The 25638-nt window shown below is 43.1% G+C and overlaps 1 protein-coding gene across 1 annotated transcript in view; it reads right to left on the reverse strand.

The window, feature by feature from the left end:
- The window catches only part of HMCN1 (hemicentin 1), a 1072905-nt gene that overhangs the window by 83098 nt on the left and 964169 nt on the right, over positions 1 to 25638 (reverse strand). The window contains exons 94-98 of the mRNA XM_085601687.1: positions 22194 to 22343; positions 18868 to 19005; positions 7661 to 7782; positions 3358 to 3595; positions 2382 to 2444 (exon numbers count right to left, since the gene is read on the reverse strand). Of these exons, the coding sequence (XP_085457813.1) occupies positions 2382 to 2444; positions 3358 to 3595; positions 7661 to 7782; positions 18868 to 19005; positions 22194 to 22343 (711 nt within the window). The remainder of the gene's footprint in view (positions 1 to 2381; positions 2445 to 3357; positions 3596 to 7660; positions 7783 to 18867; positions 19006 to 22193; positions 22344 to 25638) is intronic.

Raw genomic sequence — 25638 nt, forward strand, 5'->3', positions numbered from 1 at the left:
AGCTGGTCACCTTCAGTGGCAATAGGGCGGCTGGGTGGAGTGATGCAATACAGCTTTGGTTGCCCAATGTTAGTCAATGGAGATCGGTCTGCGGGAAAACAGGCTGCAGGTTTGGACTGGGAGGCCAGTCTAGCAGAAGCAACCAGAGTGTTCATGTCTTGCGATGCTAGGGGACGTGGGGACAACAGTAGTCCTCTTCTCATATGGCTGGGGTGGGCGGTTGCAGAGGGTCTTTGAGGCGCCGGGTTTCTTTGTCCGGGAGCACTCGCAGTTGAGGGGGCCTGCAAACAGGGGTGACAGGTGGCGTCAGGGAGTTCACGAGGTATGGAACCAAAGTGGACACTGTCTCTTGAGGGCTTTGGGACCACGCTAACACCATTGGCCTACTTTGACTCGGGCTGGAGGGCTCGGGTGTAGTAGTGCTTTGCAGCGTCAGGTTTTGGCAATTCCGGAGTCCTCGTGTGCTTCTTAAGGTGCATTCAGCCTGCAGAAGAGCAGCTCTGCTGCTCCACAGGAGTCCTTGAATCTTCATTAAAGGCAGGCAAACTTTCCAGACACTGGAGGCACAACAGCTTGCAGGATGAAATGACTTTGGCGCAATTCGATGGGAAACAGCACAGGGCGGAAGGGCTGTTGCAATTCAGTTGCTCTTCTTCAGTCATTGTTTTCGCTGCTTTTCCAGGTCCTTCTTCTGAGTAGGTCAGCAGGATCTGATGTTCTGGTGCTAGAGTCTCATCTAAATATTTAATTTAATGGTGTTAGGGGGTTGAAGGGTAGTAGCCAAAGGGTTACCTACCCTTGGGGTCACTATTCCATCTATACGACCACTTCCTGTGGGAAGTGGATAGAACCGTGTGCCAGAATTCCTACGTTTGCCATCACCAAGATGGCTGATTTTGAAAGTTGCCTCTACTTCAGGTAGCCCACCTTAGTGGTGGTACTAGACTGAGGGTGGACATGCCTATCTGACTAGCTAATTTTCCTGCCTGTCCAGGCGTCAAAGGGCTCTGGACAAAGTGGGTCAGCTGCCTCTCACAGAAGGGAAGCCTGATTTGCATGCCAAAGGCAGTGGGCTCTTTGAAGCTCCCCTGCCTTGGAATGCTAATCTGCAGGTCATCCTGTGGGAGGAGGTGTAAACACCCTTTGCCCGAGCAGGCTTTGTTTCTAACCTGCTTCGAGCAAAGGCCCTCACCCTTGGTGGTCAGAACAACTGTAGCTGGGGGCATTTCAAAGGTGCCATCTATGTGCCTGTATTAATACATCCAACACCTGCATCAGTGTGGGTTTATTAATAATATATGTTTGATACTGAACATACCTATTTTCTGTGAAGCCATCATGTAACTGGGGAACTTGTTTTACCAGTGTCCAGCACATGTACTTAAAAATGGCTTCCATGTTGACTTGTCCTGGCAACATTAGAGCTGTTCAGCACAGGGGCATATCTGCTCATGCAGATATGTACTCACATGTAGTATAGTGCACCCTGTCTTAGGGCTCTAAGGCCTGCTGTAGGAACGACTTAACTATACTGCATGCATTGTCTGTGGGCATGGCACACAAGGATGTGTGCCATGTTGTCTTTTCACTTTTGTCTGCACCAAGACATGCAGCCTGCAGTGGCAGTCTGCATGTTTTTGGTGAGGGGTCCTTTAGGGTGGTACAATTCGTGCTGCAGCCATTAAAGACCCACTTTAGCCTCCTTGCTCTAGGTACCAGAAGTACCTCTTACTAGGGACTTACAGGGAGTGCTAAAGGCATTGCCAATTGGGCTACAATTGCACAGTTTTGGGAAAGAGATCTGACACTGGAAACATGGTTAGCAGGAACCTAGTGCACTTCTAGTCAAAATGTGGGGGTGATCATGTCACAAAAGGGCACTTCCTACACAAGTATACAATGATAATAGTGGCAATGGTCTGTTTTGTATGGAATTAAAAGGAAAAATACACCCACAAAACATTTCTTCTGCAGAGCACTTCGTGCGCCGGAAACAAATGTGTGAAGTTGCAAACTTGTGAACTTGAAACATCATCACTATAAAACATTTTCATTTCATGCAGTCCTGGTTTAATCAAGTTACAATTGCAAAGTGTGGCAGTTGTGTGCTATGTGGTGAGGATCTGCACCTGTTCAATTTGAAATGCTACAATTTCATTATTTAGCTGTAGCCAATATTATATTCAATAGTCATTTTTGTAACGTCAGAAACCACAACGGTGATTATTGTTGTCTGGGCCTGCTACCTGTAGAATTATAGTGGGTGGTGGCACAAGTGTAACAAGTCTCTTACCTTGACTAGCTTGCTCTACACTTTGTATACTATTTTCCACTCTGCACATCTGATAAACAGTCTGTCAAGTAATAGTGAAAGCTCTTACCTGCACAGTATGGTCCGGTGGAATCCAATCCAAACCCGGCAGGGCACTGGTTACTCCTGTCCCCTAACAAGCAACAGAAAAAGGGCTTATTAGTACATCATACTGACACTACATCTAAATTCCATTATCTATCTATTCAATAACTGGTTTATATAGCGTGAACAAGACCCAAAGGTCGACAGAGTGCTTTACATACGACCAGTTTCATACAGAAATACCGCTTCCTTTTTGTTTACATGAAACCAGACAAGTTTCATTACTTTTTCAAAAGCCCATGTTCATTCCTTCCACTGAGTCACAGACTTGTTTCATTTACTAACGCATCAGTAGAGTGTTGTAGCCTATGGGGTCCACACCCAAGTCATGCAACACAGCTTCCATTTTGAAATACTTAAAAATCTTGTGACACATTGGAATCAATGAGTGATTGGCTGATAGGGTGAACACACTCCTCAAATTGGCAGTGCCTGCTATGCCAGAGGTTACTGAACTCTCATATGAAGTACTATTCAAATGCTTGTGAAACTGAAAGCTCAAATCTACTCTCTAACTTTGGGATTAATGTTTCTGAAGTCAATACACACATATTTTGTAGTAATAACATATATCAAAGCTTTGTACACTATTTATCCACAAGGGCTGGATCTGGACCACTTTTTCAAATAACTGTTACATAAATTTCACTTGGATTAATTTAATGATAATTATTCCTATATGGATATCCTGAAAATTCTTCAGGGATCCCGCTCTATGGGTCTATGTTGAACATCTTCGTATTGGAGTTTTCTAAAGTATTTTGTATCACATCTGTCTATAATATTCAGTGAAAACATTTTGAAAAGGTATTACAGTTCCATATACCAAATAAATTCTTAACATGTTCTAAACGAAGCATACAAATGTGGGGTCTCTACCGTTTTTCATTCCACTCAAGTTGAATTCTGTGGTGGAAGAAACATCAACCAATTAACATTACCTTTGGCTATAGATGCATGGATTTTGAAGTCTAGTGTTTCATCCTGTGCATTGTATTCGGCGCCAACTGAAGATGCATGCAAGGTTTGCACCAGGAAAGGCATCCGGCCTTGCGCCTGGTCGTAGGTAATAGTGTGGTTCCACATGTAGGGCACGGTGACCCCGTCAATGGTGAAGAGCCGGGTGGAGTGCGCGTACAGCTGCCCAGGGCCTGTTTGTATGTAATCTTCTGTGTAATCCTGTAATAAAGAAGTAGTGACCTTTATTTCATACATTGACAATCCTGGTCACATTTTCTGCATGAGACAGTTAAATTCATACTATTATGGCTGCATGGTCAAACGCCCTAAGGGACAGAAAGTTCAGTATAGATTTGCCAATCTAGCTATACTCATAGCGAACCGAGCCATCACAATGAGGTGGTAGTCCACTTCCCCCCTGCACCACTCACTTCGCAGACAGAAATGATCCGATGAGGCACAGCGGAGAGCGCAATTATTAGGCACGAAGAATTCCGAGGACTGCGTAAGATTCCTATTTCTTTGGAATGGGACCAATTGTTAGCAACATTTAAAGCCCTAGATTTACTTACCATCTCCGGTTGGGCGTGCGATGCCCACATCTCCCATATCCCCTACAGTTAACCTGGTTGAACCTGTATAAGACCATGCTACTCCATGTCTTTCATTGCCTAGAAATGTATATCTGTATATATAAAAATGTATGCTTTATATCTCTTTGTTGCTCAAGGAGTGAATGCAATCTTTTCATGTGCTACGTTGAAAATAGTGGACCAGAGAACTGGGGTGGAGGGGGGGAATTTAAAATGTTTTCTTTTTTTGTTTCAGTGTTGTAATGTTTAGATAAATAGATAATCACAAGTTTTTTCTAATATCCAGATATTCATGCAAAAAAACGATCCAACGCTTTTCTTTTTCCCTCTTCTTCGACAATAGGACTGTATGGGTACTTATTTTGTTGTTAACACATTGGCAATACTCTAGCAGTTCATGATTACTGCCTATGTATTCTCTATGCAAATTGTATTGTAAACGAGTCGGATATGATTTATTGCTCTGTCGATTATAAAAACTCAATAAAAATTATGTTTAAAAAAAAATAAAAATGGCTGCATGTTCTTGAAATAGTGCAAAATCGAGTGCCTGGTAACACAACACTGCACACAGTTCAAAGCTCTCAGATGTCAAGGCTGTCATTTCAATGTGGAAGCTGTATAAATAATTTGAACTGTTATTTTTGGGTTGCAAGAGGTGGAATGGTAAGGTAGTAGAATATTTTAAAAAGTAGCGGCTCTAGGGGTGGGATGCTCCCTGGAAAATGCTGTTCCCGTCCTGCACTGTCATTGCTGAGACGGACTGCGACAGATTCTTTTCTTTCTTTATGGGTGCAGTTTGGAAAAGGGAGTGACTATTTTAAATTTTGCTTTCTCACATTTTGTCAGTGTGTAAGTGTGCTTGTTAAGTAAATGTGGCTTTTCCGGCATATGCATTTTAGTAATGTCCATATTATCTTTATATGACCACTGAACACTATTGCACATTACTTCAGAGAAGCCAGATAGCGACGTAACGCAAAAGCAACATAAAGATGCAAATTTTGAGCCATAGTTAAAGAGCCTCAAAATATTCCACTGTTTGATACTTTAAAAATACAGATTTTAAAAATGTTACTTATGTAGCAAAAACAGACAGTCGAACACAATGTAAAAATGCGAAAATGTCACTCCCTTTGTACTAACATAAAACAATTTGACAGGGATTTTACTTCCATAAAACCACTCACTTTCCAGGCTGGGTTAATCTCAAAATGCCATACCAGTATTTCATCCCATAGTTTGTACCATGAGAACTGCAGCAAATAATTTATCCCAAATCTTTATCCAAGCAACTTGAGAGTCAAAGATCATGATTTCTTTGTCTTACAATAATTTTGGTCCTGTAGTAAACTCTATCTCAAAAATTCTCAGGACATTAACTGTTTTTGGCAGAAGGACAAGACTTCCTTGGGAGTCCCCACCATTTCATTAGGTCTAAAAGTAATGATATCCGGTAAGCCCACTGGGTCTAGGGATCAAATTACAACATTTGTTCATGAATCACTGGAAGCTTCAGGGAGCATTCCATTCCATATTCTTGACTTTGGCTTGAGATTTCTAATTTTCCTCCGTTTCTCAAAGGAGCTGTAATTATGAGTACTGTTGACTATTCTAAGTTCACTCCCTCTTCATTTTTCCCACACATGATAGTTCTACTATCTTTTAGTGTGGTGGTCAAAGCACCCGCGGTTCCAAAGTATCTATTGCAGTCATGACATCTTTGTTTGTTTTATAGCACTTGTTTGCATGTATTTTTGTCAGATGTATTAGCTTCCCAGTCATGGGAGAAGGTGTATTCTCAAGGTGGCCTAATATCTGGACAATCCATTAGAAATTGGATCAGCATTCGGCAACTATGGAGGGGAACACATGGTATAGAAAGCAGGAAATTAATGGATCACTAGGAAGTAGGTGCATGGTGAGAAGAAGTGGGTGCCAGGATAAAGGTGAAGGCAGCAAGGACTCAAAGAACAGTTGGCCAGTTGGTAAGGTAGGCTAAGAACCAGGAAAGTGGCATACTAGATGTCGCAGATTAGCGTTTCTTTTCAGGGAAATATTGTTGTTGAGAGTGCTAATGGCATCTGAGACATTGCGGAGGGCGAAAATGGAGGTAGTGATTCTTGTGGGCAGAAGTCAGCATTTTGGAAGTCTAGGAAATAACAGTTTTGATGCCATGACTTGTGCGGAACTTAGTTGTGTATGTCCTTAAGAGTGAAGTAACTGATGACCTTGTTACATACCTAACTTTAGAAGACTTTAAAAAGAGGAGAATCTGAATAGTTCGTCATTTGGAATTGAAGCAGGCAAGTCTAAATTTGGTTCTTGCCTCCAAGGGCAGCCAATGAGGATCTCTCATTACGGTATTACAGGGTCAAACTTGTAGAGTATAGCAAAGCTTTCATGGGGACAGGAACGTTTTTTGGGCATTTATATAGTCTATTTTGGTGATTACAGCACACAAATCAGATTGTTTTAACAAAGGTTTACATCTTTTGATCACAGTCAGAGCTGCTCTGGCTGATTGTACTGTATGATCAATGCACCTTTTAATTGTAAGGTTCAAGTCTATCCTCAAACTAAGAGATAGGCGTCTTGTGCAATTTTAGGGATTTTTTAAAATTTGTATTTCTTTAATTCTGTCTGTATTGAATTTTGATTCATGTTCTATGGTAATTAGAATAAATTCTGTAGTTTCTGAATTTTCTTCTATGACGAAGGATGACTCATATTTTTAGGGTAATGATGTGAGATAAAGAGATTTTCATATAAAGTTGTATGTCTTCTGTGTATTGGTGAATAGACACTCCTGACTCCTCCAACAAAATTTGCAGTGGCTCCAAGTACATTAATCAATGTGTAGGCCAGTATGAAGGATTGTGGCACAACACAGGTGCCTGTGTTAGAGCAGGTAATTCCCATTCTTACTAGCCTTTTGCCGTAACGGAAGTAGGAAATAATACCAGTTCAAAACTGTGCCTGGAAATTTTATGAAAGTCTCCAGTATTCTGATGAGTTTCCAGTGGTCAATTGTATAAAAGGCACATGAGGCCAAGAAGGATGATAAGGAAGGCTAGTCCAGCGCCCAACATGTGGTGAACATATGGCGGATTTTGATGATAGTAATCTCAGAATTGTAGCATCTTCATTAAACATGAATTGGTAGATCACCAGATGATTTTAGTTTACCCTAATGGCAGAGGTAGTTACTTATTTGACTCTGCATGTCACTGATTGTAAAGTCAATCCAGGTTTTGGAGTCCAGAAGGAATGTGGTTGTGGACAGGTTAGAGGTTGTATATGCTGAAGGACTGGAACAATGTCAGATTAGGTGAATAAAGAGGACATTACATAAATGGTGGATGTGATGAAGTTATTGGAGTGACTGTCGTTAAAATTTACCAGCAGGGTTGATACCAATATTATGAGTAACTTTAAAAAGTCTAATAATAAAACCTGTTACTTATGTTGTTATCAAAAGAAACGATACTGCCACAGCAACTGATATGCAGAAACACACACTTTTATGATTAGAATTGAAAGCCAAATGTGCTTCCAAATACTAAAATGCTGTGGCGTAAGGCTCACTGAGCAACACAATAGAATTCTTTTTGTTTAAATCGTGACTTGAAAGAATGTGATAAAATGAAATCAATTACATATTATCAACCTTATCTATTTTTCTAGTTACCTTCACACTGACATCAGCAGATGAATGTAATTGGAGAATGTACCCATTCACTACTATATCCAGCAAGAGAGATCCATCTGAATCCCGACCGCGGGCAATGTGAGTCATGCGCAGGATCTCGCCTATTAAAATTAATAAGAGAAAATGACACTTAAATAATCATCTCAAATAAATTTTTATTGGAATGCAGAATAATTATATCACTTTCTTTTTTTGTTATTTCCACTTCTTTTAGCTAGAGAGATATACTTGGTCTTGCCAAGTAACCTGTAATAATTTGGACCATTCACATACAAATCATCTTGTTGCACTAAAGGAGATAAATGAGACAATCTAACTGATAAAATATTGGAAATGACACATGAAGTTTGAATGTAAAAAACAAATGTAGCCATATGAATACATCGTTTCAAGGTCCAGACAATTTCTCGGATGCTCCATTCCAACAGCATCATATCCCGCAACATCTCCAGTAAAATATGCATCAATAACAAGAGTACTTTCATAAATACACAACCGCACTTTTTAAAACCATCATTGAGCACACCATAAAAACTTAACAACGTCAGAAACAACAATCATGAGCACACTCAATAACATCAAAGAGCATCTCGAGCAACATCCAGAACACCTCTAATAACACCTGAAAGTACATCCAACTACACCGAAGCGTACCTCCAAAAAAGTCCTAGATCCCCTCCATTAACACCAGCAAAAACTTTAAAAAACTTTCCTCTAAACACATTTCCTGATAATGATCTTTAGTAACGTCCAATATCATCTTTAACATATATCCTATATATAACATATATCCTAGAACATCCAATCAACCTTTCCAAGAGCATGTGAGAGCCTCTGTGAGGTAATCTGTAGAAGTGCATCCAATGCAACCTCTCTATCGGGATCTCCTGAAATCATCCATATTAACACAGAAAACTAACTAAAAAATCATCTTATGGAATGGGTATTTCTTAGATTGCTGATGCATCATTCAAGAGCATCTTTAAGAACATATCACAAATTAACTTAGGTTGACAATATCTTTGGAGAACACTGGCACAAATGACCAAGGGCTTAACAGAAGACATCAGTGATTATCCAAGAGTACCTCTATTCAATAGAAATTCAGAAGAACATCCAATAATCTCTTTAAGAGCCTCTCTCAAATTGTAATTGAGAGCATTGCTGAATCAGTATCCTCAAAGTGCACTTTTGAAAGGTATCAAAAAAAGCACCTCAGAGCACTCATCAAAACAGTTCAAAATAATATTTCAAAATTATTCAGGATGGCATTTACGTAGGTGCCTCAACCATAATGTAGAAAACGTGCACTTTCAAGTTCTAAGCAACATCCAAAAATCATTTTATATAATAATAATTTGATCTTTAACTAGGATCTTGTGTTAGTATAAGGCCATTGGTTGAGCAGTTGGCACAATTTAGGCAGCTGTGGTGTCATATGGATGAGCGGCTCATCATCCACTCTACAAAAGCCAAGATTTGAAAATTTGCTCATGAATTTGAACGACAAAACCAGTGATTGTTCACAATAAGGTGCCAGCATTGATGCAACGCTTCCTAAGTGAGTGGGTGTGTAGTTAGTAGTGTGCTGATATGCTGTCAATAGGTGTTAGGTGTATCCTGTGGTTAACCTGATTGCAAAGACATTTGATATGATAAATGGGTGTTTTGTTTTTCCTTTCGTGCCTTTTGGAATTTTGCTGCACTGAAGACTTTTAAATGAAAATGTTTTTTATATAGTGCTTTATAACTCAATTTGGCTGTTTCATAGGTTTCTCAGCATGGCAAATAGCAGGTGTTATGCCCACCCAATTAAGTGGTACTCAATGTTTCCTGCCTGCAAGGATGGGAGGATAAAATGCCCTTGCTAGGATTTAAAACCATGACCTCCACATCACAGAAGGTATCACAGATGAGTGTAAACTCACTAAGACAACTTAACAGCTAAATGCAGATGTGCATTTTGCCTGAAAACATGTAATAGTTAAAGGCGGTCAGACAGAGATTTTCAGAGCTAGGAAAATCTCAATTGATTCAAAGCTATCAGATGGTCTACATACATATCATATGTGGACTGTAATTTCATTGTAGTTGAAGACTAAATGGTGTATTTAAATAATTGATAACTTTTTCTGAAAATTCAAAAAGTGTGCAAAAAGCCCAGGCAGCCCTTATAAGTTTATAGAGGCAAATATGATAACACTAAATGCTCTCTTTTGTGGTAGTGTGAGCGAGCAGTTTTGACTTATCAGAGGGTAGTGCTAAGCATTTGTTGTACTCACAGAGGCAATAAATGAGACACACACTCAAGAATAAATCCGAGACTAATTTAGAAAAATAACTTGTGTTTTTATATACATTTTTATACGAAGAACTTCATTATCAGGTAAGTACCTTTTAATATATTGAACTTCACAGGTAAATAAACAGTTCCATTAAATGCGTTTTTATGCAGCAATGCTTCCCAATGGTAGAAAAGCCATGTATTGCATACAGTTATTTATGGTTCCTTTCAGGGGGACTCCTTCGGGAGTTAGGGTCGAAGGGTGCCAAGGTCCAAAGTAGCACCAGCAGTTACTCGTTCCCTCCCTGGGGCATCCGGGTGCAGAGGTGCTGGTTGGGTTAGTAGCTTTGCTCCCTACGCCGGTGGATGAAAAAGGGGCACCTAGAAACAGGCTGCAGTCGGGGACTTGGGGACAAGTCGGGGAGCTACCTATGGAGGGCTCAGGGCACAAGTGTCCTGAGAATAAGGGGATACAGTTGGTTCATGTAACTGGGCTTGGGAGCTTGGTTGCAGAGTGGAAAGGTCAGCTGAGCTCTGCATGTCCTACAGCCTTGCAGTTGTCGGTCTCGCTGGTTGAGGGTGCAACAACCTAGATTGCTGGGCAACTCTGGAAGTCGGTCTCTGCGATGCTAACGTTCCTCATCTGCTGCTCAGTCTTAGTGCTGTTAGAGTCCCGACTGGACTTAAACAGGCCTTTGCTGCTGCAAGGGGTCCTGTACACTGGGTATTGATCCTGTGCTGCTCTTGTTGGTCCTGGTGTCCTTTCACTTGGTGGGAGGACAAACCTGACGTTCAGGAGCACAGGTACCTCTTACTGGGGGACTGCTGCATCGGGCTGGCTGGGAAAAGGCAACTCGGTGAACTGTACTTTGCTTCTTCACTGCTTGTGGACTGCAAGGGAGTAGCTCCTCTAATCCAAGGGAGCTTGTTGGCAATTTGCGAAGGGCTGGCATTCTACTGGGGTTTTTGGTAGTTGCTTAGCTGCAGGACAAGTAACTCAATCACGACTGTCGAGACTGGTGTAGGCAGTCAGGGTTTGGTGCCAAAAGTCCACAGCAGTCCTCAGTTTTCATTGTTTCATGGCTCTTCTTCGTCCTCTTCTTCTGGATCAATTGAATCTGAGCTCCTGGCATCAAGGTCTCTCTTAAATACTCAATTTAGGGGCGTTTAGGGGAGTGACAGGTAGAAGCTAATGGATACTTATTTTTAGGGTGTCTATACCTTCTATATGACCACTTACTGTGTGAAGTAGGCATAACCCTGACCCAGTGAGCCTAATTCTGACAAAACCAAGATGGTGGAATTCTAAGTTTTGTGTTCACACCATGTAGCCCATCATAGGGATAGAACTAGCCTGAGAGGGGACCACGCCTCCTGACTAGCTAATTTTCCCACCTGTCCTGGTGCCAAATGATCCCAGACAGGGGATGGCATTTCCCCTGTCTGTGGAAGCCGAAGGGTCGCATATCAAAGGCAGCAGAGGTCTTTGAAGCTTCCTGCCTTGATATGCTGATCACTTAGCCATCCTGCTTGGAGGAGGTGACAACATTCCGGCCGTAGCAGGTATTGTTTCTGTCCCCAGAGAGCACAGGCTTTCACCTGCAGGGGGCCAGAAGCCTGTCTGTAGTGGCATACTGGTCCACACCAGTCAGCCAGTACACTATTAGTCAACAGGTTTTCAGGGAGCACCTCTAAGGTACCCTCTGGGTGCATGTATTAATAAATCCATCACTGGAATCAGTGTGGCTTTATTAATATGAGATGTTTGATACAAAACATCTCTAGTATCAGTGAAGCCATCATCTTGCTGGGGAACTCGTAAATACCAGTGTCCAGCACATGTATCGCAATGGATTCCCAATCCACTTACAATATCTAAGAATCAACTTAGACATGACAATCGCATATCTGCTCAAGTGGATTTATCCACACATATAATATAGTGCTCCCTGCCTTGGGGCTGTAAGGCCTGCTGTAGGAAAGTGGGTTTCTGTTGCAGTAACCCCCCCCCCACACTTTTTGCCAGAATTCTGATGCACTTGGACTGAGTGTGCCCTGGGTCCCTGCCAATCAGGTAACAAGGGCCCGTGTTGTTTTCCTAAACCTGTACCATTGTTTCCACAATTGGCACAACTCTAGCCTATCTGTAATTGCCTAGAAGGGGTACCTATGGTACCAAGGGTATGGAAGCCAGTTAAAGGCCTTTGATGGCTGCAGCATGTAGTATGCCACCCTTAGAGACCTCTCACCATAAACACGCACCACTGCCATTTCAGCCTGCATGTTGTGGTGCAGCTAAAAGGAAAGAATGAACATGGCACACGTCCCTGTGCGCCATGCCTGCCCAGCACTGCAGGAGGCCTAGGTCAGTCACTCTTAAGGCAGATCACCTTATGCCTCATGAGAGGGTCTATCTGCAGGAGCAAACAGTGCCCAGTAAAGCCATCCTGAGTATATGGTCTGGACACTGGTCATTAAGAGTTTCCTAGCACCATAATGGCTTTACTGAATCCTCAGCTGTTTGGTATCAAACAACTCAGAATAATAAACCTGCATTGATTCCAGTGTTGGATGTATTATTCCATGCACTCAGGGTTCCCTTCTAGAGAGAACTCCTGAACAAAACCAACCACTGGTGGGTTCCTGACTGGTGAACACCAGCTTGCCACCATGAGACACGTTTCTGGACCGCTGGGGTGGGAGCCTGTGCTCCCTGTGCACAGAAACAAAGCCTTTCCTGGGTGGAGGGTTCACACCTCCCCCAGGTCAGGAACAGCCATCTGTGGCAGGGGAGCTTCAAAGGCCTTGTCGCCTTTGCAATGCAACCCCCAGCCTCTCCTGCTATCAGGAGCAGGCCCCCTTCCTGTGTCACCCCTTTTTTGGTAGGAGGCAGGTGGGAAAAATTAGAACAGCCCAGAAGGTGTGTCCAACTCCGCCTACCCCACAGATGGGGGAGGTGAAGTAAAGCCCACTCTTCAGTTCCGCCATCTTGCAGATGACAGACACCCTCCAGTCAGGATCAGGGATTTTGCCCACTCCCCCATGTGGGGTGAGCACACCAAGGGTGTAGGCACCCTAAGGTCAGTAGTCCACTGGCTACTGATCTCGAGACCCCTAAAACGCCCCCTAAATACAGTATTTAGGGGGCAGCCCTGAACCCAGAAGTCAGTTCTTGACAACCTAAGAAGACTGGAATCCTGAAGATGTTGCAGCAGTGAAGACTCCAGGCACAACTGACTTGGCCTCAGCCCTACTGGCCTGCCTGTAGCGCCGAAGAAAAACGACAACTCCAAAAAGGATCAGCAACCTCCAGATTTGGTGAGGACTTCAATAAAGACTTGAAACTCCTGAGGACAGCGGTCCTGTTCACAGAAGAAGATCCAGCCCCTGTGGGACCAAGAAACCCTGCTCCAGGATTTACCTCTGCACCCGTCGTCCACGACCCATGTCCTGAGGGTCCATACATCCTGAAGTGGCCCCCAAGCAGTTCTGACCTCCAAACCATCAAGGGATGTCACCTCCAAAGTTCTGTGTCGATGCCTGCAGCCTCTTCACGATGACCACCCTCCATCGCGACCGGACCGGCAAGCAGATTCTCAAGGTTGAAAGGCACCCCTGCAGTCTCTGACCCTGCGTCCTGGTGGGATCACTGACAGAATATTGATTACCAAAATATCCCCACACACAAATATCGACACAAAAATATCTATAGCCAAAATATTGACATACTATCTTTATAATGTAAGTGACTAAAATATCCCAAAAATAACATAGATGTAAAAAATATCGATGTAAAATATATCATTTTTTTTATATTTAAAAAATAATGTCAAATAAATGAAATAATAAAATGAACTTAAAAAAAATATTTGGATGTAATGAACATTTTAACAAATATAATAAATAAATGTAATATCAAAAATTTAAACATACATATATAAAAAGTAATATATAAATGTATATTTAAAAAAGATCTGGCGTGGGCTAAGACCTCATTTCAATGTCTAGCATCTGTAGAAAGAGAGGCTGCTAAGTTATTGAAACCCAGTGTATGGGCTCATCAAATTGTAAAAACTACTTATCTTATGGAACCTTATTTAGATATAGTCACCAAGCCTCAACATCATTTCCTTTAAACAAGATTGAGATTTAACTATCTGCATTTTTTATTGACTGAACCCCTGGGCTGTAGAAAGATAGAGGATCTGTGACCCTGTTCTTGCGATAATTTCTCGAGTCAGGATACTTTGCACTTTGTCCTATTTTGTGAGCATTATTTGCACAATTTTAAAGGACAAAGGCTTCATGCAGGCTAGGCTAGCCCTAACATACGTGCATATGCTGAATAAACCCTGGTAAATTTTTAACATTGCTAGCTTTTTAGTAGCAGCAGTCAGAGAAGAAGGAAAAAAAGAGGGCCCATGTAATCTGACCTATTAAATGTTTATCCTTTTTTAATGTGAAATGGTTTTCTCCCTTATAATATGCACTTTACATTACATTATTTGAACTTTTTAGAGAATTTTTCTAATCATGTGTATTTTTAACAGGGATTGTAAATTAACTCTGACTGATTTTCGTTTTATGATTGTGTAATATTTGGCTTTCATGTAATGGATATTTTAACATGCTTTTGTGGTTTTAAATAACCAAATGAAGTGATCTTGACTGACTGTATATTTACTTTAAAACAATTAATAAACTAATAATTGAAATTTATTTTAAAATTTTATAGATATATACAAATGTACAAATAAGTGTGTGTGTATATATATATATATATATACATATACATATATCTATATATATATATATTACCTACTGAGGACCTATTTTCCATCGGAAATGTGCAACATTCTATTCCCAATAAGTCTGGCGCCGGTTGACGAATCTTCGCAAAATTTTCAAAACTTTTGGCCAGCTCCGGTCCGCTCCTATCCTGAAAGTCTCGGGGTGAACCCGTCAAGCGGGGGCCGAGAAAAAAGGGGGGTCCCAAAACACGTTTTCCCCATGCATTTTCCCATAGGACCTTTAGCCGCTACAGCCCAAACTGCTGAACGGAATTACACCAAATTTGGCAAAGAGGTAGTCCTCAGTACAGACTCGTGCCTTTTGCTTAAATAGTGTCAATCTGTTGAGTAGTTCCTGAGAAAATTACAGTTAAAAGTACATATATAACTATGGCCTCGGAGGATCCGCGCACCCTGAGCGCACCCTCTGCGCACCCTGTGCGCACCCTCCCGATCACGCGCTGAATGCTAATTGGCAGCCATTTTGTGCCTCGGTAGAAGCGAGGCTGAAGAAGTCTGTGGAATAAGTGTGTAAAACATATAAAGGGGGCAGTGTAGAAATACTCTGACCCCCTAAACCTGCTTAGGGGGTGCCAGAAGGACTCCCAGGACCCCTTTTTTTTGTGTGGAAAAAACGGCAAAATGCGCGCTGGGTGCGCGGATCCGGCCGTAAATCGGGGGGCCAAATCCCAGGGGCAAAAACCGTAAAATTTAATAGGGGGCCGCTACCCCCCAGGGCTACAAAATAGATGGGTGGGGGGGCTCAACGGCCCCCCCAAGCCCCGGGGACCACCACCCCATGGCTTTATTGATTGAGGGAGGGGGGCTGCTCCTGGAGCCCTCGAGGGCCCTGGGGACCGCCACCCCCCAGGGCCGGCTCCTGCAGTGTCCTGGGGTGCCCACCCCCAGGACACTGTTGTTTGCTATGAGAGGGCGGGAGTCTCCCACCCTCCCATAGCAAACTTTGTTTGGATTTTGAAAGAGAGAGCAGAGAAACCTGCTCTCTCTTTCAAAATCCAAACCATATTGCTTTTCCACACGGGGAGCTGCATGTCAGCAGCTCCCCATGTGGAAAAGCAATGCTGGCTCCCGAAGGACGCGGGGAGCCGGCTGGGACCATGGGGCGTTGGGGCTCCCCCCACGGTCCCCAACGTTTGTTATAGCCCCGGGGGATGGGGTCCCCAGGGATAATACAAATTAGTGATAGGGGCTATTTTTTTGCTTTACGGTAAAATTAGGAGTCGCGCATCCAAAAATCCAAAAATGTTGAAAACATATATAAAAATAATAAATACAAAACATAGAAACATATTATGTTAAAAAAATCAACAAAATTACCTACAAACATTATTTTATAAAAATTGCAAACAAATAACTATATTTAATAGCAATTGATTATAATCAAAAACATTAATTGTTAAATAAAATTAATATTTTGTATGTCTTACCCTATAACACCACACAATTCACAACACACATCCAAATTTCTAAAAAAGTGTACCTCCACAATTAAGTCTCCGCCATGGAAAGGCATAACCACCGCAGGCCTACTCAGGCACCACCACCATATTGTGGGCCTTTTCTGCCCGGCCGGCAATCTGACCAGCGGAAAAGCAGTGGACGGACTTTCCGTCCGCCGCGGTACCCCCCGCCATAGTAATATGGCGGGGGGTAAATTGTGTTGTGATGGCGTGCGCATCGCCACCGCCCGCCACCGCTGGCCAGGCAGTGGAGATCTGCACAACATCCTAATAGACCCCTTAGTGTCCACAAAAGAGTTAACCTGCTTGCTAATGTCCGATAATGCTTAAACTGTGTGATTAGTTTGTTTTGTGCAAAAGTAGAAAAGTAACTAAAAATTATTCTTAAGGTAATTGTGAGACCGGCCTCACGGCGTTGCCCTCCCAATCATCCAGCCAACCTGCAACCACCCTCAAGACACGACATCTCCGACTCCGCCCGCCCCAGCCACCCAGATCTGAGGGCCGGCCAGAGCCCTGACAGACTCGACACCCTACCACGCATGTCCGACCGAGGGAGTGGGAACCCTCGAGCCAGACCCAAAGGCGCCAGCCCAGTCACACCTCGGGTCGCCTTCCCCGGGAAGACTCGATCGGCCACCAGGCCCCTGGGGAGCAGGCGCCTCCCCTGCCGAGCGTCTGGGGTCCCTCCCAGACCCACCTGAAAAGACCAAAAAAGTGAGCGGCAGGAAATCCCGCCGAACCCCCTCCGTCACCCCAGTCCCCCCTCTGCGAGGACCCCGGACTTCAAAGAGCAAGCGGAGTATAACAAGGGGTGCCGCAGAAACGAAGGCAGAGAAGACCTGGAACCATCCGAGCCTGCTGACGCTGTCGCGGCTCCTGAACGCTGAAGTCACCTGGGCCTGCTGAGTGACTCGCGGCCTCTTGCTATTGAACCATCTGAGCCCTGCTGACGAGGTCGCGGCTCCCGAGCACTGAACCACCTGGGCCTGCTGAGTGACTCGCGGCCCCCAGCTACTGAACCATCTGAGCCCTGCTGACGAGGTCGCGGCTCCCGAGCACTGAACCACCTGGGCCTGCTGAGTGACTCGCGGCCCCCAGCTATTGAACCATCTGAGCCTTGCTGACGGAATCGCGGCTCCCGAACTCCGACCACCTGTGCCTGCTGAGAGACTCGCGGCACTCCCCTTGAGGACGACTCGGTAAGAGATCGCCCAGAGAATCGACACCCTCCAGCTCGAGGATTGTGAGCTATCCGCAGGGTATTTCGCAGAGACACTATCTTGAAAGACTGTCCCGCTACCCCCATTCCCCACGACCGATTTGTGGTACTTCGTGCCACTGCTGTACTACTTGCATCTTGGATCATAAAGATCCCTTGAAAATCATCGATAAAAAAGACCTATCGTCCTACAAAGAATACGTGTGGTGTCACTCTGTTTGTAGTGTATATCAGGGTGTGCGCACCTAGCTCGGCCTACGTGGGAGAGGTGGGTCAAAGGGGTGGGCAAGACGGGCATCGAACCCCCCTCCGGCGAACGCCTTTCCAACAGTAATTATTAGTATTCTGAAGAGCTTACAACCCATTTTCTTGACTGCAAAGTATTTTGTATGCGTCTACAAAACCAGTACACACCGTATCTTGAAAAGCATCACTGTATTTAAATTATCACTAACCTGCTACTGAAGAAATTTCAGTTCTAGTAATACAAATCACAAAATAACAACTTTCTATACAAACAAATGGTCTGGATTCAGTCTTTAAGTGTGTGACATAATTATTTGCTTGAGTGTGTACAACAAATGCTTAACACTATCCTCTGATAAGTCTGACTGCTCAACCACACTACCACAAAAGAGTCTAAGGTATTATCTACTTTAGCCTCTGCTATACCTCTGGGGATCCACTGAACTCTGTGCACACTATACCTTACTTTGGTATAGTATATACAGAGACAGCTTCATACACCTGCTGCAGGGATGGCTTAACTATACTGCATACAATGACTGCAGGCACGGCGCACAGGAGGTGTGCCATGTTGTGTCTTCAGTTTTATCTCTGCATAATGGCACACAGCCTACAATGGCAGATAGTATGATGGTGCTGAGGGGTCCCTTTGGGGTTGCACAATAAATGCTGCAGCCCTTAGGGATTGTCTTTAGTCTCTCTGTCCTGGATGCCATTGATACCATTTACTAGGGACTTACAGGGGGTGCTAAAGGTATTGCCATTTGGGGGAACAATTGTACAGCTTTAGGGAAAGAGATCTGGCACTGCAGACCTCGATAGCAAGAACCCAGTGCACTTCTGTCAAAATTACATCAGACACTCGGCAAAAAGTGGGGGTGACCATTTAAAAAAAGGGGCACTTTTGTACAGAAAAGTTTTATAATACATGTGATAAAGCAATTGTGTACCATCCCAGAGCCAAGGTACTATGGCGTAATACAGGATAGAGTATGTCTTCCTAAGTTAAGTACAAATTGTCCAACTGTGAACAGTTGCGACTTCTTAGTTTTTCTTTGAATGCTGTTATCTTTTCTGCCAACACTGAGCTAAACAAAGGCATGTCCATGACTCCTGATAAATCTGGTTTAACTTTCCACTTGTGCCTCTTCATTTTTACTGACCTGTTGCAAACTCCACTTGGGATTCTCGCTTGAAGACACCATTGGTGAGGCTGAATCCATTCACAGCTTCTCCAATCTCCTTTGCTGTTGCCCAGTAAATAGGATTCAGGATGGAAACCAGCTTCCTCATTGCAGGGCCTTAAATAATGAACAGGTCAATATTGGCCACATAAGAGGCTGGACAGAAAGGCAAATACACTAGAGGGACAGTAAATATTCTTAACAGAGAGAAATAGGACTCACTGACAGCAAAAACTAATTTACATGTATACCTAATTTATGCAAAAACAGATTGTTTATTAATAACAAATCCACGTTTACTGCATCTAAATAAAGTAATACCTTCTTCAGTGTAGTCTTTATTGAAGACAGATTGCGCAAATGGTCTGTTCAATATAATTATGCATTTTATTAAACATTTTTCATATACTTTTAACAGCCATATTGCATTGTGCTATTAACTTACTAATATATTATGCCACATTTTAAACAATATCAGTATCCATTTCTTGCACATGCAGAAAAGATATAAAGAGAAAAAAGAACTAAAGGCAGAAGAAAAAAATAAACATAATTTTCTTACCAAAACCAACAGCAAATTGTGTATCAAATCGCCTGTATACAATTTCCACTCGCTTAATTAATCAACCATGTGTATGTGAACAATTATTAATGCAAGTTATATCTATCACTCCAATAAATGGGGTCAGAAGATCTCTGTATATATATTCTCATACAACCAAATCTGAAGCTATCCTAATCATTTTTGATTTATTTCTCTACTCATGTCTTCTGTTTGAGCTTCAAATATTGGCAATGACTGTCAGCACACAGTGGAGACTTGTTTAATTGAGTCTGCATGAATGGGCAATAAGGCAATACTCACCCACAATGTGTGTAATTGTCACATCACTGATAATTTTGTCAAGTTGTCCTCCTGGATATCTTTAATGATGGCTTAATTCACAATAATTGTTCTGTGTGTAGCTGTGAATTACTCTTGTAGTACTTATGCTTATTCCTCATTGCCAAGAAAAAGTACTCCAAAAGTAAGGTACAGAAAATTCTTTATGCATCGGACCCATAATCTGCAGGTGAATCCAATGATGAGCAGTCAAAATTGGAGGGTTCTGAGTTTCCTGGACATACTGGAGGATAAGAAATTCAACTGGGTAGAGTAGGTGTGTAAGGAATTCAGACGAAGGACAGCCCTGATTTCTTGCTCCAGTTTCCCCATCCTCAAGATGAGGAAACATTTTTCAAAACAACCCAAGATAAGAGCAGACAAAGCTGGGGTCTATGCTGTACCTTGAGGTGAGGCATAATAGGAGAGACTGAATTGACTCAGCCCTAGGGCTGAGGATATGCTGTTGTTCTCTTCAGCCTTCACGTCTGTGCACAAGCATGTGCTTCCCGTAAGTAAAGGTGGAGCTGCATGAACACGGTGAGGGGAGGCCATGCTCTACGTGCTCCGATCCATGATCAAGATGGAGATAGGCGTAACCGTCAAATGTGTTGCCATCTTAATATAGAGCTAAACCTTAAGAAGTGCTCAGTTGTTTCATGGCCAGCCACCAACCACATGTGATTCTTCTTGGTGCCATGTCTTCTAGCACTTTTCGTCTGATCTGTCTGATATAGTTCTTGGGACTTCACCAGCCACGGTCTGCAATCTTCCACTGATCAGTCAGGAGAGTTGTTCCAAGTGTCCCACGTAGGCACACAGGCAGGGAGCAAGTGTACTTATTCTCGAACGCAATGAACCAAGGCACCTGAATGTCCAGATCCTCCCTGGAATATAGTGGGCTACATCAGATCTTGTTCCAGTTCCCCGCAGTATTCATTGTCTAGCTAGCTTTTCATTTGTGCAAGCATAAATCCACCACAGGCTGCAAGCAGTCAGTCAGCTCCTTCCCTCAAGGTTGATCCAAGTTAGCTCTTCCTGGCAGGCTTCTCAACCTACACTCTTATGTGACCCTATATATTGGTTGATGAGAAACATTGGAACTCAACTGGTGGTTTCTGCTCCATACTTACATAGGTTTACAGACAGAGTTAGTGACAGGTCCAGCTCTGGGACCAGTTTCAGTCAGTTTCTGACATTTGTGTAACCCTCCCAGACTGCCCAGACTGGTCAAACCCTAGACTCTTTCTTGTAGTGTCTGCGGGAATGTGGAGTGAGGTAGTGTTCGCAGCTCCCTGAAAAGGCACAAAAGTGGGAGATGCTTCTCACTCAATTGCCCCTCAACTCCTTCACCTGTTATGGTCATATCACTGGGTAAGGATGCATCCAGAAGAGGGAAAAGGCTCTCCCTGGCCTCGAGACTTGTAATGAAACCAAAATGGACTCCTGGACTACCACAGTCATGGACCGCACAAACACTCTACTCCCATCCTAGTGCACCTACAGAGATTAATCATATGTGTGTCATCCATGCTCCACATGGAGGAAGCGTGGGACCTAGATGTAGGGGGCTGACAGACCAATTTATAAAAGGAAAGGCCAGTAGGAAACTCTCCCTGGTAAGGAACAGGAAAAAAGATTATTCTGCCACTAGAAACTGTTACTTCCACCTCTGTTAATCCTCGATCGCCCAGTCATCTGACTGTAGTCCTGCTCATTAAAGAAAGGTTTGCATACTGTGCTCCAGAAGATCAAGGCTCCCAGCTCTGGATCTCATCCCTTGTCACACTGGGCCCTCAGTGTATGATTATCTTGTGTGCTGAGGATGAAAATCACCAGAAACCTGCAATGGATAACTCATGCAGGTAACCGTTTCTGTCTTCTCAATTACGTACATGTAACAGTAGTTTAGAGCATTGGAATCTTCTCCAGATTTACAGACTTGCACGCCTCCTAACATATAAATTTACATAAAGCCCTACCGTCCCCAAAATGGAATGGATGGGTGTGTCTTCTAAGGTAGTGGGTATACAAAGTGATCTAAGTTTGCACCAAAGTGAGCTGCAATATAAGATCACAGGTCAGTTCTTATTGCAGTTTCTCCCAGTGATAGTGAAAGCCAAAATAAGTGAGGCATAATTCAAGCTTTTCAATTTGACTCCTGAGACATGCACACATGTAAATCTAGAATACACCCAGAGTTGGAAATCAATTATAAGCACCTTACTTTCATCCTCTGTTTAGTTAGTAAGATCATTTCGTTTGTGGCCTAAGACCTATCTGCCACAGGAGTGGTCTCTGCCAAGAGCCATATTGTAAAAATCAATGAAAGAGGTTTATTATCAAAAGGCAGATCTTCCTTTACATGGTTATAGGCACAATGTACACAGATAGCAACACCAGATGTAATCAAAAAACTTACCTAGGCTCCTGGGGACATTTGTGAATTTAGCTTGTATTATTCTAGTGTCGGAATCAGGATTGTCTGTTATTGTGGCATTTAAGAAAGCAATTCCAAATTCAATGTCATTAATACTCCCAATTATACTTCCTTTGGCGACCTGCGGTCCACCTGTTGAGTGAATGGGACACAGTGAGTCAGATGAATTCCACCTACTGTCTGTAGCCATGATGATAAACATTAGGATCAATAACCTATGTAGAACAGTGTGCTAACTCATACTGCATCGATTCCAATTCTTCCAGCCTAACCCACATTAAACCTGTGGCCAGTAAACTAAGTGAATGTAAGACACTCGTGAACTCTCCCCCAATAGAATATTTCAGGAACAGCTCAAGCCTTAGTAGAAGATGTTAACCAATATTATCAGACATGGCTCTAGAAAATCCAACAAGCTGGCAACTATAGACAGTTATCGCTCAAAAACATGAAAGCACCACTAAGTCTTAGTGGATTTGCTGAAGTTTTGGTGGTAGGGATTACTATTTTACCTGCTGACAAATCAGAGTGTAATCTAATATGTGTTAGCTTAAAAGTTTTGACCAAGGCATAATGTAACAATTAATTTGTTGATTATGAAATCGTTGATATCATCTGAAAGAGTATCTTACATTATTACTTTTTTATTAATCATCTTAATTGTTACTTTTTGTCTAATCACCCATAACATTATTACCTATGGAAACACAATCCTAACTATAACTACCCAGTTGCAACTGTGATATTTTATAGCCTTATAGCCCACTATAGCGGGCTATACTGCCAATTAAAGGCCCACTCCAGCATTTAAGGCCGAGCCGAAGACTTTAACAAGGGTGCAGACATTTAATGGCCGGCACAGCCCAGCTACGGAGGGCTATAAGGGTATTAGAACATTCCCCCACTAGAGGGCAAAATGTTATGACAAATAAAACAGGGCCTCGGTGAGCTTGAGGCGGTTTAAATTCACTGAACAAATACAAATGTTACAGGGACATTATAGTTAGGAAATAGAATTTAAAAAAAACCTTAGAATAGTTAGACTCAGATTGCACTCATACAAAACCATTGAAATTCAGCAGTTATAGTTACCTGAGCTAACTATAACTTACACCCCCGCAATGCACTGCTTATGACCTCACATATCAAATTACTCATGACAGTCAGTGATATCTCATTCCTGATCTCTATTTTGCCTCTTTCTGATTGTTGCTGACCTTTAATTTGCTTCTTCCTGCTTTTTTCTCACCTTTATTTTTCCTCTTTCTGCTCATTGCTGACCTTTATTCTGCCTCTTTCTGCTGGTTTTTCACCTTTATCTTGCCTCTTTCTGCTCATTGCTGACCTTTATTCTGCCTCTTTCTACTAGTTTTTGACCTTTATTCTGCCTCTTTCTGCTTGTTTCTCACCTTTATTCTGCCTCTTTCTGCTCGTTTTTCACCTTCAGCTTGCCTCTTTCTGCTCATTGTTGACCTTTATTCTGCCTCTTTCTGCTCGATTTTGACCTTTATTCTGCCTCTTTCTGCTTGTTTCTCATCTTTAGCTTGCCTCTTTCTGCTTGTTGCTGATCTTTATTCTGTCTTATAGCTATGTCCTAAGTGTGGGAACCCTGGGACATAGCAGTGGCCGGCTCTAGGGGGGTGGTGGTCCCCAGGGCCATTATTGAGTGCAGGAGGATGGGCCATGCTGCCCCACTCCTTTCACATTCACAGCCTGCACCAGGGAGTTGGTGATCCCAGGGGCTGAGAACAGCCTGGGAGGGGAGCTGCACGGCCTCCCTCCTTCTTTAAATAAAAAGAAAGCCCCAAGAAGGGGGGTACGTGCAGCCTATCCACTCCATATTCAAGTGAGCCCCAGGGAGGTGATATCCACACGCCCCCCAAGCTATTATTTTAAGCCGCGAGGAAACGATGGTCCCCCAGGCTCGGGTGGTGACCGAGGCCATCCAAACATTTAACATGTAGCCCTGGGGAGGTGGTTGTCCCCGGGGCCCAGAGGGGTCCCCATAGCCCCCCGCCTCTTCATAGAATTTACAACAGGAAGGTGTAAGTCCCCGGGGCTCATTTAAGCTTATGGAGGGGAGTTTGCGTGGCCCTCCCTACAAAATTTAAATAAAGCCCAGTGGAGGTGGTGGTCCTGGGGCTCAAAGAGCCTCAGGAGAGGGACCCATGTACCCTCTCCTTTTTTTATAAAATGCCCCAGGACCTGGTCCACCCATGGGCCCTTTTCAAAACAACACGCTAGTTGTTTTTTGCCGTGAATTAGTGAATTTTATGGCAAATTTAAAAAATATACTCTTTTTCATGACCACGTTTAGGGGGTTAGCGTATTCCTGCTCTGCTCCCTTTACTCTTTTGTTATGTTTTGTTTGGGGGCTCCGCTAAGGCGGAGTTCCAAGATGGCTGCCAACACATCCTGGTTGAAGTGTTGGCAGTCAATCAAAGCTCTGCATTTGCCTGCACGCGCTTGTTATTATTTGGGAATTACCCATGGCCACAGATATCCTTTTTTCCCTAAATGTCTCAACAACTATTGAAAGGATTTACTCTGGATAACTAAAAGTGTGATCTGCGAACCAAATCTACCTTCCTGACAAATTCGGTATAATTCCGTCCAGCGGTTCGGACTGCAGGTGTGTCTAACGGTCCTATGGGAATTAACATGGGAAATGCACATTTGTGCCACCCCCGTTTCTCAGCCCCCACTTCGTGGATCATCCTTAAACTTTACATGCACAACAGGATTTAACGGGGCACTTTTTCTGGGAAATTGTCGTGCAGATTCGTCAAATGACACCACAGTTATAGGCAAGTCTAAAAACACTTTTCCTATGGAAACATGGTCTTAACTATTACTACCTACTGGCGACTGCCAGTAGGAAGTAGTTATATATATATATATATATATATATATATATATATATATATATATATATATTTTTTTTTTAATCCAATTGCTCTGCAGCAGAGGAGCACTCGACAGCAGTAAGGTAAAACTCCCTTTATTATTCAATACAAAGGTGGTTTGGCATCCGTCATTCAGCTTGCTCGCCTACGCGTTTCAGTGCTGTCTGCACCTTCTTCCTGGGCTCGTGGCAAAGCGGTGTTTGAAAGCTCCTGCAGTTCCATTACTGGCGCTGTCTCTCGTAGCGCAGCCTCAGGTGTGTGCATTTAGTAATGCGTGATGTCTCACAGTGAGTTTCTGGGAACTGTAGTTCTTGCCTTTACCTACCCACAGTGGGTCCCGCGATGCCTCGAAAATATGCAAGTTCACAATGATTTGTGGCAGTTCAGTGTGACATTAGGCACTACAATGTGCCCCGGGGGTCATCGCACCTTCGTTAGTATCGTTAGTATATTGAAAAAAGTTTGATATTCCCTGGTGATAGATGGGGGCAAGTTAAGAACAGTTTAGGAGACTCTCACAA

This window comes from Triturus cristatus, chromosome 4_2, assembly GCF_964204655.1.
Source record: "Triturus cristatus chromosome 4_2, aTriCri1.1, whole genome shotgun sequence".
Taxonomy (NCBI): Eukaryota; Metazoa; Chordata; class Amphibia; order Caudata; family Salamandridae; genus Triturus; species Triturus cristatus.